This window comes from Tursiops truncatus, chromosome 16 (assembly GCF_011762595.2).
Source record: "Tursiops truncatus isolate mTurTru1 chromosome 16, mTurTru1.mat.Y, whole genome shotgun sequence".
Classification (NCBI taxonomy): Eukaryota; Metazoa; Chordata; class Mammalia; order Artiodactyla; family Delphinidae; genus Tursiops; species Tursiops truncatus.
Genome location: NC_047049.1, coordinates 31719484 through 31737274, shown reverse-complemented (window position 1 = coordinate 31737274; position 17791 = coordinate 31719484). Strand labels below are relative to the sequence as shown.

Here is a 17791-nt window from a genome sequence, read left to right as displayed (position 1 = left end):
AATGGTGGGCGTAGTCCCAAACCCTCCTTCTCACAACAAGCCTAGGGTGGCAATGTCACTCTTGAGCAACACCCGGAGTTCTTACGGTCCCAGATCCACGTCACATCTTGGGGGGTAGGGCTGTTTGGGAAGCAAGACCGTCACGGCTGCATCAGCATCATGCTGACGAGCCTGTCAAGGGGACAGGAGGGAGGCAGGCAGCTCGGAGGTGGGCAGTTCACCTTCCAGTCCATCAGGCTGTCATTTCACAAGGTCCATGGCAGCATACAGCCGCCAAGAACTGAGTTGATAATAACAACCCTGCACGTGTTAAGATACAAACAAGCTTTCACAGCAACCCTGCTGACTGTTCCTTACGGCCACCTGGGAGATTGGGTGGGAGGATTCTGTTACCATTTGCAGAGGAAGAAGAGAGCTGGTCGGAGTCATCCAGTGCTCAAGCGAAGAGGCCGAGACTGGAGCCCAGCTGTCCTGGCACCTGGTTTACTGAGCGCCCCAGGCCGCCCTGATGACTCCAGGCTGCATCTGCTTCCTCTTTCCAACCAAAGGTGGGTCTTACCAAGGAGCGAGGGGAATGCAACTCCACGGGCCACCCTGCCCGCCCACCTCCGAGGTCCCTTCTGCTGATGAATTCACAGGGCTGGGGTGAGCATCAGACACGCTCGTCTCCCCGTGTGCTCCTCATCAGATGCTTATTAGGCACCGCCCTTCAACATTCCCTAAGCGAACTGGCCAAGGCTGTCTAAGACCCCGAGAACATTGCCTCACACCAGGCGTGGAGAAGAGCGGCCAGGCAGGGAGACACGGAAGACAGGACAACAGCAGGACCCTCCCAACCAACCGGCCCCAGGCTCCCCATCTCTCCCGCTCTCTACGCCTCCCCTCCTGGCTGCTCTTTCTGACTTTACACTTTGCCTCGTCTCAGAATGAATACCTGGCTGACCCAGATGGTAATTACAAAGTCCAAATATGTCAAACTTTGTTTTTTTCCTTTTTGCGGTATGCAGGCCTCTCACTGCTGTGGCCTCTCCCGTTGCGGAGCACAGGCTCCGGACACGCAGGCCCAGCGGCCACAGCTCACAGGCCCAGCCGCTCCGCGGCATGTGGGATCTTCCCGGACCGGGGCACGAACCCGTGTCCCCTGCATCGGCAGGCGGACTCTCAACCACTGCGCCACCAGGGAAGCCCCAAATATGTCAAACTTTGTAAGCGTTTTCTTTGAGGGAGGGTGCATTTTGACTTAAATGCCCATGACAGGACTTTTGCCCTCCCTCTTTGATACCATAAGACTTGTGGGATGAACACTGATAGAATCACTGGAACCTGAATCTGAAGCAGGAAAAAATACTGCAGATCATCAAATTCTCTCATTTTCTAGATAAGGAAACTCATAGCCATAAAGACAAAGGACCTCCCAAGAGGTCTCTGTTTACGAGAAGCAGACCAGGACCCGAGCCCCTGTTTCCTCACACTGCAAAGTGACATGGGAAGCCTGAGGCCTGGCTGTTCAGGATGAGAGATGGGACCTCAAACGTCATCTTACCCATCATTCATTTCACACTTACATCTTTTGTCCTAAAATTTTAAAAATTGAAAATCTGAGAGGATGCGCATGAAACTCATGTCACCAAAATAATTTATTTCAGCAATTTAGGCTCTTGCCTCAGGGTCAGGATGGTGAATGTGTCACTATTTATCACAGGTGGAGGTGAAATGCCGGGTAAGAGAGACTGCAGGCTGATAAATGCCATACACACGAGGACTCTGCCCGTGTATTTGGGGTCTGTGGTTCACGGCATCCTGTGAGCTAGGGACAGTTTTTAATACATCACCTCACATTGGGAAACGGCAGCCTCAGACTCCTGATTCTCGGACAGCATAGGAACAGGTCTCCAGGTCACGGCCTAATTAGACCAGTGACCGTTCCCACCAGGCAGGTGGCCCGGGCCCTGCTCCTTCTAGAAATGCCAAGTTTCCCTTCAAGAGCCTTACCTCTGTCTTGCCCATTGCTGCCCGGTACCAAACCATTCACCACAGCTTTGGAAGCACCCACGTCGCATTCTGAAAGAAAGAAAGAAAGAAAGAGCCCAAGGCTTGTGATCACGTCTAGCTACCCTTTCCTGAGTCCCACCCGGTGCAAAGCGCTGGCCCTGCAGGCTTCCTCAGGCCTGAAGAAGGGCCCCGGGGCGTCGTAGCTGAGCTCCGAGAACGCTCTGTGGCAGGGAGAACGCGAAAGCTGTTTGGGATGGGAAGTGTGCTGTGAGCGCTGTAAATTCTCTGGCTTCCTGGCTTGGCTTCACTTCTGACATTTAAAAACAAATCTCCTTAATTCCTTGAAAATGGCATCTCCTGCCTGACAAAGGCTTCTCCACCATTCCAAGGCCACTCGAACACATCCCTGTGCATCCCGGATGAGAGCTGTCAGACGCCAGGACAGAAACCTCAGTCTCTGTGACACTTCCCTTCACCCCGCCCCACCGCCGCTGCTATGGAAGCCATGCCGGTCCTGCCCCCAGCCCAGGGTCCCCAGCCGAGGCTCCTGTGTTCTGGTTGTGGCGATGACCTGGCCCCCTGACCGCTCTCCTGGCCTTCGTTCTGCCCCTTCTCCACCCCAGCCCTCAGTCTGTATCTGGAGAGCACCCTCTAGACCCCCATCTGGCTGAAAAAGCCCCAGGGAGCAGGACAGAGAACAAAACAGGACAAAGCAACATGATTTTCTAAAACCCTCCACTTTAAATATACTGCATTTCACTTCTATTTTATTTTTTTGTCTGTTTTTAATGTTTAAATTACATTTTTACTATTATATGTATTTTTTTATTTTGGCTGCACTGGGTCTTCGTCGCGGCAAGTGGGATCTTTTTTAGTTGTGGCATGCATGAGGGATCTAGTTCTCCGACCAGGGATCAAAGCTGGGCCCCCTGTATTGGGAGCGCAGAGTCTTACCCAATGGACCACCAGGGAAGTCCCTATTTTTGTTTTTTTAATTTTTATTGGAGTATAGTTGCTTTACAATGTTGTGTTAGTTTCTACTGTACAGCAAAATGAATCAGCCATACATATACATATATCCCCTCTTTTTTGGATTTTCTGCCCATTTAGGTCACCACAGTACATTAAGCAGAGTTCCCTGTGCTACACAGTATGTTCTCATTAGTTGTCTATTTTACACATAGTATCAATAGTGTATATGTGTCAATCCCAATGTTTCAGTTCCTCCCACACCCCCTTCCCCCTTGGTATCCACACACTTGTTCTCTACCTCTGTGTCTCTATTTCTGCTTTGCAAATAATTCACTTCTATTTTGAGAAATAAAAATATCAGGGTTTAGTCTGGGAATTCAACCATACATGTTATCATTTCAATTAGGAAACAAATTGAACTTGGAATCAAGTTCCCCCAAATGTACATTAGGAATATCATTCTTTAGTCAGTGAGATGGCCTGTATGTTGGCATAAGTGGTTATATTCAAATGAACAAACTGACCTTCCTGATAATTAAAAGCAAACCAACAAACAAGCCCCAGTAACCAGGAGCTACCCAGGGACAAAGCCTGGGCAACTCATCCCGGGCTCCAGGCACTTCAGCCACAGGTCCCAGCCCTTTTCCAGCTGCAGTTCCCTCCTGCCCCTGCCCTCCATGACGGTCTCCTCACAACCCCTTCAGCACATCAGATACTTTCCGACATTCAGGCCTTGGTTCCTGCAAGGCCTTCGGCCAGAAATGCACGCTCCCCCTTTCCTAGCTTGGGGAAATCCTCTGCACCGTGAGGTTCACCTTGAATGTCACCTCCTGTGTACCAGTGGAGACCTTTCAAAGTTCTGCTCAGCTGCAGACACTGAGACCCTCACTGCCCACCGGCAGCCTAAGCCCCACCCAGTTTCCCGTCCCAGAACTGACGGCAGCAGTCCAGAGAAGACAAGCAGGTGGGACATGTGATCAGTGTGCTTGGGGTGCCGTCCCCTGCGGCCAAGAGCAAACCAAGCCACAAATATAATCAGAACAGCTATGGGTTTCTAAAGCCCTCTATTTACCCGGATCTGAGGGTCCCTGCTCAGCATTTCATGAGCACCTCATTTTTATTCTTAATGCCCAGGCCCCTGGAGCTAGAAGTTAGGAACTCTTATTTTATAGATAAGGAATTTGAAGCTCAGAAAGGATGCCGGGCTCTAAGATCACTAAATAGGGATTTGAAGTCTGGTCTGGTCCATCCCACCCACAGCTTACCTTCTTTGAACCCAGCTAGGATAAACATTTTTTATTTTTAAAATGAAAGAAGCCCCCAACCCCAGCAGCTCATTGGGCTGAGACTTGGTCACCCTACCTGGGCTCTTAACAATCAGCCTCCCTGACATAAGCTACACTGACAGGCCAGCCCAGGCGCTCCTGGATCCAGACGTGAGCAGGGCTACTGCCCCTGTGCCCGCTCTCCAGACCCGCCACAGCGGCCATGACCTCCCGACACTGGCCCCATAGGGCCCGTCCTGTTCACTGCCCCTCATCTACCTACAGACAAAGGCTAGTTCTCCCAAAGTCCCCTTTGCACCTACATTTCTGGGATGGATGGAAGGAGGGTGTTGGCAGAAAGCCAGAAATCCAAGTAAAAGAGATATCACCCGTTCCATCACTCCATCGTTTCTGACTATCCCTTCCCTATGCACCTGCCCTAATTTCTCCTACCCATCCCCTTCCTAGGACTACAGGCCTTGCTTTGGGCCTCCCCAGTGCCAGCAGCCTCTGAGCTTCCACAAGGCCCAGACCCACGTCCTTCCTTTCCTTTTGTGTGTTTTTTTTTTTTTTAATCAAACAACCAAACTTTAAGAAATTTGGAAAAATAATTCCATCACCTCACACTCACACCTCTGCAGCAGGGTGCTGGTGGCCTGGGGCTGCCTCAGGAGTCACTAGCCAGGTGACCCCAGACATGCAGCTCTTTCCACCAAAGGTTAAAAACGAATGTTTTCTACATAGCTGCTTTCTTCCGGATGATCACTTTTATTAGTGGCATAATCTCCCATCAAGTAAACACACATAACGAACCTACTCATTCCCCACCTTCATGTGGGTGTTTTTGTTTCCTTTGAATTAAGACAGACATTCCCGAGAGCGCGATTATCAGGTCAAAGGGTCCAGATTTTTTGGACTCCTCCTAGGAAATGCCTCCTTTCAGCGTCACGCCTGCGAGAGAACTTGGGGAGAAGTCCCACAGGCATCTCTGCACCCTTGACCAGCCCCTCCCTGCCCACGTCTTCCCCCCTTATTCATGCCAGGAGTGGTGATACCAGTTCAGGCTTACCCTGATATTAGAAGAACAAGAAACTTTAGGCTGCAGAGCTAAGAAAAAAACAAAACAAAGCAATAAAACCCTGGCCTATTTTGAAGGACAGGAAAAACAAAAAGCCAAGCGACAAGAAAAAATGAGTTGCAAAGCAGGGACTACAGGCAGCGCCCGAGCCCACCTGGAGGGGAAAAGAAGGGACGCAGCCGCCTCGCGCACAGGAGAAGCACCCATGGAGTCAAGGACAAGCCCAGTCCCTCTCCTCGCAAGGAGGGAACCTGAGCTGGTAACCCACGGATGGGACACTGGACAGGCCTCGGGCTCATGCTCAGTACTTTAGAAGCACTGCCTCACTTAATCCTCAAAAATTCCCACGAGGTGGTGCTTTCGTGATGTCCATCTTACAGAGGAGAGTGGAGAGCAGGATCCACCACAGGCCAAAGCCCGCACACTCAGTGTGTGGCCCTCCTCCTCCTAATGAGCACACACTGTCCGGCAAGGTTTAGGATTTGGCTAAAAGGGCACTGCACGTAAATAAGCGGAAAGGCTTGTTTTTAACCTCCGGAGGTCTCTGATAGCACCCTGGAGATATCTCAGGATTAGGAGGCCCCTGAGTGAGCTATCCACTAGGTCATCCCCCAGCCCACCCTGCCTGCAGGTCTCAGGAGGTTCCAGGGTGCACTCAGGAGCTAAGGTGGGCCTCAATCTCCAGGTGGAAACTTCGCTGCCCCGAATCCTGGGCTGGAGAGCTGACGGCTCTTGGCTACGTGAGCAGGTACCTACCTATTCCCTTCTGTCTTCCCTAGCCCGGGCTTTCTACCCCAGCTCTAAACCAAAACTACTCAGAACTGCTCATTTGTGTAGGTCTTGATTTTTACTACCAAAGGCAGAGCAAAAGGGTGGTTTTGCCCTGATAAAGGAAGTGACGGATTAGCTCATACTATGGGGCAATTATGGTGGATCCGTTTACTTGTGCTGCAGTCACTCAGATTAAGAAATGCCACTGAGGTGTATACATATGTCAACATTTATCAAATAAGATACTTAAAATAGCCACAAGTTTACTGTATGCCAATTATATCTCAATAAAGTTGTTAAATCGAGGGAAAGGGAGCCCGTTATAAAGATTAGGACACAGTACATGTAAAGTGTATAGCATAGTTCTTGACAGAGGGTAGGTACTCAGTAAATCATTAACAATAAAGGTTGTGATGACGATTTATGACAAAACTTTGACGCTTACCCAAGACTCGAAAAATAAACAATGAAATGCAGTTGGGGCCTTCAGAGTAAGAGGGAAATCTGGGTAAACAGTCCAGTTTTGTAGATTTGTCAGGAAGAAGAAGACAGGGTTTTTAATGACTTACCAGAGCTCATGGTGGTGATAGGACAAGTCTTCTGTAACTGGGGCTCTGCAGAAAAACAAACACCACAATGGAATTGATAAATGGCAGGTTCGAGATAAATTCCTATGGTTCACATTAAAAATGCAAACACCGTATATAAGCCTTGATAAAACAGAGCTGGACCAGGTGTTACTTGGCCAGCCTTCTGGTTCTCGGTTGGCTGTGTGCTAACCTGACCTTGGGCACAGAACTCAAACTCCTTGGCCTCCATTTTGTCAACTGTACTTGGTTTAGATACTGTCCAAGATCCCTTCCACCTATAATATTCTATTAAGAACCTCAAGTTACATGAGTCCATGTGGATCAAGGAGAGGGTGAAGGAAAGAACCAAGTTTTAGGACAGAGAGATAAAACCACAACACAAACTGATTATTGGAGAGTAATAATAAGATTATATATAGCTTATTATGCTCAAGAAAATGTTCTAGGTGCTTTAAATATATTAATTCATGTGATCCTCACAAGGACCCTATAAGGTAAGAACCAGCATTGTATTAGTTTACACAGATGAGGAAACCAAAGCACAGAGAGGCGAAGAGCTTGCTGCCCATGTGGCAGAATTGGTTCTGGAACGCAGACAGCCCGACCTGAAAGCCCAGGCACTTAGGAACTACACTCTACTGCTTTGAGGTGGGAATGCAGTCCACTTACTCACTGATATGCAAACAGTAACCCTCTCATTTAATATGGTCCCATCTGAAGTCCCCCAAAACCACTGGCTACTGTCACTATAGTTTTACCTCTTCTAGAAGTTTTTTTTTTTTTTTTTTTTTTTGGCTGCATTGGGTCTTCATTGCTGCGCACGGGCTTTCTCTAGTTGCAGCGAGCGGGGGCTACTCTTTGTTGCGGTGTGCGGGCTTCTCACTGCAGTGGCTTCTCTTGTTGTGGAACACGGGCTCTAGGCACGCAGGCTTCAGTAGTTGTGGTTCATGGGCTTAGTTGCTCTGCGGCATGTGGGATCTTCGCAGGCTAGGGATCGAACCCCTGTTTCCTGCAACGGCAGGCGGACTCTTAACTACTGCACCACCAGGGAAGTCCTAGAATCTTACATAAATGGTATCATATGGTACGTAATCTTTTGTACCTGGCTTCTCTCACTTAGTATAACACAATTTAGCAACTGGCCATATATGTGTGTGTCCATTTCTGGACTTTGTTCCATTTATTTGTCTTTATCTAATCCATTGTCTTGATGATTAGAGCTTTATAGTAAGTCTTGAAATCGGGTAGTATGAGTCTTCCAACTTCATTCTTTTTCAAAATCATTTTGGTTCTTCCAGGTCCTCTGCATTTTCATAAAAAGTTTAGAGTCATCTTACCAGTTTCCACCAAAACAAAAAAAAGCCTGCTGGAATTCTGAATGGGTTCCTGTTCAATCTATGTATGAATCTGGGGGAAATTAACATTTTAACAACACTGAATTTCCAATTCATGAGAATGAACTCTCTGCCTTTATGCAGGTCCCCTTTAATTTCTCTCAGCAATGTCTTGTAGCTTTCCAGGTACAAGTCTTGCACATGTTTTGAATAGTAAGGTCTAGCTAAACACATCTGAAGGACAACCTGAAAAGTAAGTCTTCATGTGCTGTAGAACCTTACTATATAACATGTGGTCTGCAGACCAGCAGCTGGGAACTTACTAAAAAATGGAGAAGGGCTTCCCTGGTGGCGCAGTGGTTGAGAGTCCGCCTGCCGATGCAGGGGACACAGGTTCGTGCCCCGGTCCGGGAAGATCCCACGTGCCGCGGGGCGGCTGGGCCCGTGAGCCATGGCCGCTGGGCCTGTGTGTCTGGAGTCTGTGCTCCGCAACGGGAGAGGCCACAACAGTGAGAGGCCCGCGTAACGCAAAAAAAAAAAAAAAAAAGGAGAAATGCAGAATCAACCCTACACCAACTGAATCAGAATCTGTATTTTAACAAGATCCCCAGCTGGTCCCTAGGTACTTTCAAGTGTGAAAAGCAATGATGTAGAGGATATCAACTCCCCGGTTCATGAATTCTGTATTAAGGTCATGGTATGGTCTGAGGGTCTGCACCAAGAGACACGGTTTAGTCTCCTTTTTAACACTGAAGTCAGGCACCAGTTTCCTTTCTGGGTGGTTGTCTTGTTAACTGTCCTTGGAATTGACTGAATAGAAGCTGGGGGCAAAAAGGAAATCATTCTAAGTCCTTCTCTCCAGCCCAAATCAGCCGTAAGTTTGCCTCTGTCACTGTCAAGTACACCTGAGACTACCCGTGACCTTCAACAGCCCCTCAGATTGTTCTCTAAGCTGTGGAAACATTTGTTCTTTCAGTTAAGAACACAACCCGCTGTGTTCCATATGCCCGGGTGGTTTCCTATCCTGGTTTTATGATACCTTCGTTTGCCTCCCAGGGCCAAAACGGATGTCAGGATAGCATCCAAATGTTTTATTTTTTAAATCATTTAAATAATTATGCTAAGGTTTTATTTATTTAACTTTTAAAGCACGACTATAGAAATGTTCTTCATTTGAAATGTTGTTCATTTCAACACTGAAGTTATCTTTTTTTTTTAACATCTTTATTGGAGTATAATTGCTTTACAATGGTGTGTTAGTTTCTGCTTTATAACAAAGTGAATCAGTTATACGCATACATATGTTCCCATATCTCTTCCCTCTTGCGTCTCCCTCCCTCCCACCCTCCCTATCCCATCCCTCTAGGTGGTCACAAAGCACGGAGCTGATCTCCCTGTGCTATGCAGCTGCTTCCCACTATCTATCTATTTTACACTTGGTAGTGTATATATGTCCATGCCACTCTCTCACTTCGTCCCAGCTTACCCTTCCCCCTCCCCGTGTCCTCAAGTCCATTCTCCACATCTGCGTCTTTATTCCTGTCCTGCCCCTAGGTTCTTCAGAACCACCTTTTTTTTTTTAGATTCCATATATATGTGTTAGCATAGAGTGTTTGTTTTTCTCTTTCTGACTTACTTCCAACAGTGAAGTTATCTTAATATTTTTCTTTTTTTACAATACTTTCTAACCTTTATCTGCATAAATAGCATTTACATAGTTGTAAACAATGTCTGGACAGCTTTGTGTTCTAGTTCTCAAATTAAATATTTCATGAACATTTTTCTGGATTTTTACAGTCATCATTTTAATGGCTGTAACGTTCCATAATTCATTTACCAGCTCCCTCTGTAGAGTTTGTCTTAATTTTAAAAATAAGTACATAAATGGAGTATTACTCAGCCATAAAAAAGAATGAAATAATGCCACTTGTAGCAACATGGATGGACCTAGAGATTATTTTACTAAGTCAGACAGAGAAAGACAAATATCATATTACTCATATGTGGAATCTAAAAAAAATGATACAAACTTATTTACAAAACAGAAATAGACTCACAGACATAGAAAACAGACTTATGGTCACCAAAGGGGAAAGTGGGTGGGGGGGGGATAAATTGGGAATTTAGGATTAACAGATACACACTAAGAAATAGATAAGAAACAGGTAAACAACAAGGACCTACTGTATAGCACAGGGAACTATATTCAGTATCTTATAATAACCTATAATGGAAAAGAATCTGAAAAAGTATATATATATTATATACATTATATACATACATATATATATATAAAACTGAATCAGTTTGCAGTACACCTGAAACCAACAACATTGTAAATCAACTATGCTTCAATTAAAAAAATAAGTACATAGCACAACAGCATTCTTAGGCCGGGGAAGAAACGAATGGAAATGTCTTATAAAGCAAACAAAAAGGACGCCTCAACTCGCACGTGATGTCTTCACCATCTGTCATATGTCGGCCACCCTTTGCACATTTTATATATTTCTCAATACAGACACTAGTAATTTCTAGATGTCAGCACTACCCTTACTTACAAAGTGACCTAAAGTACATATGGGCAGGGATAGTATCCCAAATACTAACCATCACTTTACTACAAACATCCACCAACCAGAGTGGATGCCAGGTGTAGAGTTCTCTGCGGGGGGCCCCTCCCCAGGCCAGGTGTTTTACTGTTTAGTGGTTGGATTGCGAAAAGATGGAAAGAGAATGGGCCCAGGGTGGTAGGACACTATTCCAGTACTTGAAGAACATGTATGATGTAGTAGGCGGCAATGGCAATGCCTAGGTGGGTACTAGCTCTGCACACACAGACTTTTTCGGTAGTAGGTCCTGTTACATGCTCTCACTTGGTTGTTTAAATGGGCAGCAGGTGACACGAAGCAGGGGGTAGTTTAAAGTAATATCAAAATAAAAACTGTGGCAGTGGCAGTTGTGCCGAGGACGGTGCCCAGTGTCCCATCCTCGGCGGTGGTTGCAACAGCAGTGACACCTTATCCAGACTCTTCCGGGGCCTGGTGTTGGCTCTGAGTCCATGCATCTCAGTCTCTTTGAATTTCTGCCTGTTCTGAGTGTGGTTCGCCTGCCTCCTGTAAACTCTGAACTACCTGAGATCTCGCCAATAAATCCCCCTTTCATTCTGAGTCAACCAGAGGCCATGGCTGGTCGTTTGCAACCAAGGCATCTTGAGCAGCACAAGGAGAGGGGGAGGAGGGAGCCCCAAAGGTTTCAGTGGGAGAGGAGAATCTTCATTCCTCCCTCCTGAATAAGGCCGTCCAGAGGGGAATCCCAAGTGGTTCAGCAAACGGTTTTGTCTCTACAACCTGAAGAGCTGAGAGCCAGGGCGGCGGGGATGCAATCAGGAAGCTGCACAAACTGAGTCTGACCAGAGAACGCTGAAAGCTTTAGAAGTCACAGTCCAATGCCCGCAGTTTATTTAGAGATAGTACAAGTATTACCATCATATGTTAAACGTGAGAGTTTATTTTACATAAAAATTTCTGACACTTAATATTTATTTAAAAACTAAGCTGTAAAGAGTTTGAGTTGGTTGAGAACAAGATGGCACATCTTTATAATTTCTCCCCCAAGTCCCCTCCAAAGGAGGCAGGTGCTTTGGTTAAAAGCCAAAAAAGATGAACAGTGCCACCTAGTGGCAAAACTGGACCACTACAAGTGGGCAGCAATTCCCCCGGCGGGTTGCAGGAACCTACAGTGTCACGGTTTGGGTGGGCCAGCTAGGCTCAAGCCGCCATTCCACCCCTCGGGCTGTCAAGACCTACCGAACTTGGTCAGAACACCACAGCATCAACAGACATTCCACCAAAAGAACAAGATGTGAAGTAGCCAGTCTTGTTAAGAATGCATCCAGATAAGTAACGGTTCTGCACGGCCCCTCTCTAATTCCACAACCCTATAATTCTGATAAGTCTCGCTGACACAGAGTGAATAATTACCAAAAAGCAAAAGTTGCTCATGCTCCCAGCTGAAATAGAATCCAATAACTAAATATGGGTTGTTTATTGGGGAAGGAAAGAAGGTCCTTCCTTATATGGATGATTCAGGGATATAGGACAAGGGAGGAATTGAGTTTGTCTGTAAAAATAAATTCAAGGTCCAGCAAAGATTCTTGGAAGAGAATGAGTCCCTGGTTGACCTCCCACTCAGCATGCTCCAGCCTCCCCTATGACCTATGGTGTTTTGCCTCCATTGCTTCTTCCCAAATACACATACACACACACACAATTGTAAGATTCTGGAAGGGAGACGCTGTGTCATCCTCAGGACCGAGCATTTAGTGGGTGGGTGTTCAGTCAGGAACTTTGCCCTCATCTCTATTTAGCCTTCGGAACCTAACTTTCAAGTCTTACCTTCAAAATAACCAAGACCCTCCTTATCTCCACTGTAGCTGCCTACAGGAAGCTAGCTCCCCATTCGACCAGACCCTGATTATACTCTAGCTTTGAAATCCAATCTGCCGACCTGATACACACACACACACACACACACACACACACACACACACACACACACACACACGCATATATATTTGCAGCTACTTCCAGTGGCTTGAAAAGAATAGGTACAGCTCACAAAGCCCCAGAATACATGCTTGGCCTTATTGCATCATACTTTGCTGATCCACCAGCAAAGGTACATTTCTGCAATTTTTTGACAGCTCATCTTCTTCTCAATCTCTAATCATGTCGTTTCTCTTCGAATGCACTCTCTGCATTATTGGAGAGGATGCAGAAGGCTCTTCAGAAAACTAGAAGGGATAAACACTGAGTCGCTAACACTTCCTTTCAAGGGGAGGAAGTTAGGATAAACTCGACCCTGACATTAAGTTCAGCCTGGAATCCCATGACACAGCTGGGGGCTCAGAACAGCACAAGCCCACGGTTTCTGTGGAAAGACCGATGCTTCTGGAGAGGGAGCAATAGGTCATCCCCCACATCCTCCCATTTCCTCCTGGAATCCCTCCAACGTGGTTTCCGTTCTAACCAGTTATCTAAAATGGCCTTCAGAAAGGTTTCCAGTGCACACTCATGGCCAAGCGCAACAGTTTTTGCAGTGGTCGGGGCCTCACTGACCTTGCCACTGAATTTAAGACAGTTAACTCCTTCCTCCTCCCAAGCACTTTCTGGTCCTGATTTGTAAACGTCACTGTGGACTGGTTTACCTTGAGCCATGAGACTCTTCCTTCTAGAACAGGATCTTTGCAGTTCTTCTAGGAGTTTAAAGGGCTAGAGGACCCTGAGCTGGGTCCTCATTCCTTTCCAACTGCATGCTCACTTCCTAGAAGATTTCACCTGGACTATTAGAACCAGAAGAATCCGTGCAGGTTACCTAGCCCCTTTTCATGGTTTTCCACCTGTTTGGAAGAAAGTTCCATGAGCCCCCTCAGGCTAACGGGGCAGCTGTGCTTTTATCGATTTCATTCATTTATACTCGCTGAGCTTTCCTTGGATAAACGGGTTGTATGGCCACAAAAAATTCATAAACCAGAAATCTAATCCATCCCCTTATTATTTAGGTGCAAAAACGGATTCAGGAAGTTTCCCTTAGTCTTGCTCTTTATTCCGTCTACTAAGCCCACTTTCCCTCCTATCCCTCTTTTTTTTTTTTTAAATTTTTATTGGCGTATAGTTGATTTACAGTGTTGTGTTAGTTTCTGCTGTATGGCAAAGTGAATCAGCTATACATATAACCACTCTTTTTTAGATTCTTTTCCCATATAGGTCATTACAGAGTATTGAGTAGAGTTCCCTGTGCTGTACAGCAGGTCCGTATTAGTTATCTATTTTATATATAGTAGTGTGTATATGGCAATCCCAATCTCCCAATTTATCCCTTCCCCCCTTTCCCCCCTGGTAACCATAAGTTCGTTTTTTACATCTGTGACTATTTCTGTTTTGTAAATAAGTTTCTTTGTACCATTTTTTTAGATTCCACATATAAGCCATACCATATGATATTTGCCTTTCTCTGTCTGACTTACTTCACTCAGTATGGTAATCTCTAGGTCCACCCATGGGGACCTAGAGAATAATAATAATGCAAATAAAAATAATGCAAATGGCATTATTTCATTGCAGCACTATTTACAATAGCCAGGACATGGAAGCAACCTAAATGTCCACTAACAGAGGAATGGATAAAGAAGAGGTGGCACATATACACAATGGAATATTACTCAGCCTCTCATCCCTCTTCCTCCTCAGGGCACCTTCAGCCTTTGTGTCTTGGCAATGAACACTGAATTCCAGATGAGAAGCAACCATCCACAGCCAATTCATGAACTGGCCAGTGCCAATTCCCCCTTATAACCTTCTGATATCACCCTGTTACTCACCAAACAATGCAAAGTGTTCTGACAATCAGTTACAAAGATTACTGGCCAAGTCCATTACTCATTTTTTCCCACCCTGCCTTCCTGGATTCCCCTCCGCCAATCAAGTTCACTAGACAGTGAGGCCCCTCCAGCAGGGCAGGGTCTCGATCATCTCTGTATCCTACTGTCTAGTATGGTGCCTAGCTCAGAGCAGGCACCCAATCAGTACTGGTGGGGTGAATGTCTGTCTCCTCATTCCCTTGCCATCTGCCTGGTCTTGTCAATTCTTCTGCCTTCATGACTCACACAACCCAGCCAGCTCTGCTTTTCCATCCTCACACTCACCATTCTATTCCACCACCTCATTCCTAGACAATTACAATGTCCTAATAAGCCTCAGCATCACCCTATAGCCCATGTCCTGACACGTTCTGACTTTAGCAGTGTAAGAGTTCCTCGGTCAAATTTCACTGGAGAAAAAAAATCTGCGGGGCCCCTATAAACTCAGAAGGGTTGGCTGGGCGGTACAGGGAAAAAGGAAAAAAGGCAGCAAACCTCCCAGGAGAGAATAAGGTACATAAAACACAGGCCTGATGATACCATTCCAACAGCATAACTTTAGCACCTACTGTGCACCCAGAATAGTGCTTGGCCCATAGGAAACCAACGTGAATTTGCCATCTTTGCCATTTGCCATCTTTGAGGCCACCACGGAGCTGTAGGACAACAGACATGTCCCATTTAATATAATATGATGGGTAACCCTCTGCTAGTGATCTGACCTAAGTGTTACAGGAGCATAGAAAGAAGAGGAATAAATTCTGCAAGGAGAGAGAATCAAGGAATGAATAAATATTAAAATGTTTTAAGTGTTCAACGTCACACCTTCTAAAATCACCTTAAATGTCATGCTTTGGGAAACATTGGTCTAAATGTCCAAATTCCTTAAAATACCATAAGGCTCTGTAAAATGAAGTCCCACTTCCTTTTCCAGTCTCATCTCCACCAGGTATCAATAAGCCCTAAACTCCATGTGTATCATGTTTGTCATTCCTATTGAATCCTGAACAAGATTTCCCATTTCCAAGTCTTTAATCTCATTGTTACTTCCCACTAATGCCCTCTCCCAAACCTCCCCAAACATTAAGGCCAATCCCCGTCACCAGATCCACCAACCCAACAAAAATGGAAGATTTTAATTTTGGTTTAGTCTTATTTTTAATCACTATTGAAAGTCATGATGATAAGGAATTCATTTAATAAGACTTATTTAATAATCACAGAATTCAGAAATCCCATGTCCAAGCTCCCACTAAAGTCGTCACACTCTCATCTCAGGCCCTTGCCAGAGACAGGCCAAGCAAGATCCGGAGTTGGAAAGTTAGCTACCGATAAACCTGCAATGTTTTTTTTTCCCTTTTATACTTAAATGAAGTCTTTAAATAAACATGCAAAGTTGATTCTGCCAACAGAATTGCCAATAAGAAAACACAGCCCAAAAGAGTTTCAAGTTTTATACATGCAAAATTATTTGAGCGTCAGACAATAGAATTTCGGAGATAACATATAATTACAAGTTATGTACTACAACACATGGTTTACAGCAAACATAATAGAGAGGATTAATATCCTTGTTTTATAGTGTACTCAATACTTATTGCCAAGAAAAAAATTTTAAAGGCATGAAGAAATTCCAAGAAAAAAGGCAAACAAATCTGAGAAAAATGTTCACTTAACCTGATTAGTTTAAAAAGAAGATTCAAATAATGGCCAACCATTTTTCCCACTTCTTAAGTTAGTCCACAAATTTAAAAGCACTAACGCTCAGTGTGGTCAAATGCAAAGACATTGACATTTTCCTACAGTCATTGACCCTGTAAATTGTTACCACTGTTTTCAGCATAGCACATCAAGACTTAATATAGCTCACACCCTCTGTGCTTTAGGGGAATCCAATTCAAAGAAAGAACACCAAACGACAATAAAGCTACGTAGACAGAGATGTTTACCACAACTTTGTTAATAGTAAAAACCTAGAAACACTCCTGTGTTCAGTGACAGGGGGCCAATTACATGGCCACTCACCCCCTGGGTGGACTGAACCGTTATGAAGACCGTACAACATGGGGAAACACTTCTTATGAGATTAGGTGAATAAAAAGCAGGATGTAGTTCTGTGTGACGTTTCTGATTACAAATATGTAAAAACCGAAACGTGTACATACTTCAAAGGAAATATGCCCAAATTCTCATAATGATATGGTAGCATGGAATTACAGGTAACTTTTAAATTTCATTTCTATTTTCCAAATTGCATATAATGTGATTATAATACACTTATTTTTTAATGAAAGGAAGTTGTTTTTTAATCTTATCCCTGGCATTTGATATGCAATTGTGTAATCTTCAGAACTTTAAAGAGCAAATTCTAGCAGACAAGCTAAAAAAAAAAAAAAAGCCACTAACAGTCTTGTCCATTAGAACATGGCAGCCCCACATGATGCAATCTTTCTCAGGACCCATAACAAATACCCCAAATATGGAATTGCAACATTAATTGCCAGTGATTGCTTTTGTTTAATGAAGCCAAACTACTCCCATGCAGTTCCTTATGAGGACAAGGGAGGCAGTAAAGGGACTGGAATGTTCAGCTAGATTTCCTAAAGAAGCAATTACACCAAAACGTTTCATCTTAAAATAGTCCACAGGGGCTGCCAGGTGACAACACACACAGTACCCCACTACTCCCAAAGCCTGCTCGCTGCCAATTCCCTGCTCCTAACCTGATTCCATGGCATTCCAGAGACCTGAGCTCCTCAAACTCTTTATATGTACAACTCTGGGCACACACAGTTTCTTAAGCCTGCATTGTTAACCAAGACAAGTCTTAAATACAAAAACCGGCCCACGTGTGTGTTTCCCAAATATGGCTGTATCTACAGAACCAAAACAAAGCTGTCTAACTACAGCATCCGGTGCACTCGAAACCCTCCACTTAGGAAACCTAGATGACTGAAACAAGGGCAGATGCCCAAATTCGTTAGATAACAGCAAAACATCTTAGCTCTGTTTAAATTGTAAACACGCAACCTCAAACTAATAAAGGCAAGCCCAGGATACAGATGACGTCTTTCTTCTGAAGCAGTTACTACACAATGTCTACCCGTAGAGAAAGCATGAATGAAAGCATTTTGAATTCTCAGGAGAGTCAAGGTTGAACCATAGGCTACCGGTAAAGAGACTAAGAAGTCACTGTGGGTGGCTGAAAAAAATCTTAAACAGCTGAAAAGGGTCTTTTAGAGCTTGAGCACGGAAAAGAAGTGTGGGTTTGATATGGCAGGAGAGGTGTCCACGCTTCTAGAAAATCCCTAATTCCCTCTCAACTTTTCTTTTAAACCACAAAATTCCTAAGGCCACATATTTACCAC

General features: G+C 45.0%; 1 protein-coding gene across 16 annotated transcripts in view; it reads right to left on the bottom strand.

The window, feature by feature from the left end:
* Nucleotides 1-17791, bottom strand: part of SORBS1 (sorbin and SH3 domain containing 1) — a 240787-nt gene that overhangs the window by 112555 nt on the left and 110441 nt on the right. For all 16 annotated transcript variants that reach the window (XM_073794153.1, XM_073794154.1, XM_073794164.1 and 13 more), the window contains exons 2-3: nt 6648-6692; nt 1993-2061 (exon numbers count right to left, since the gene is read on the bottom strand). In XM_073794153.1, coding sequence (XP_073650254.1) covers nt 1993-2061; nt 6648-6692 — 114 coding nt within the window. The remainder of the gene's footprint in view (nt 1-1992; nt 2062-6647; nt 6693-17791) is intronic.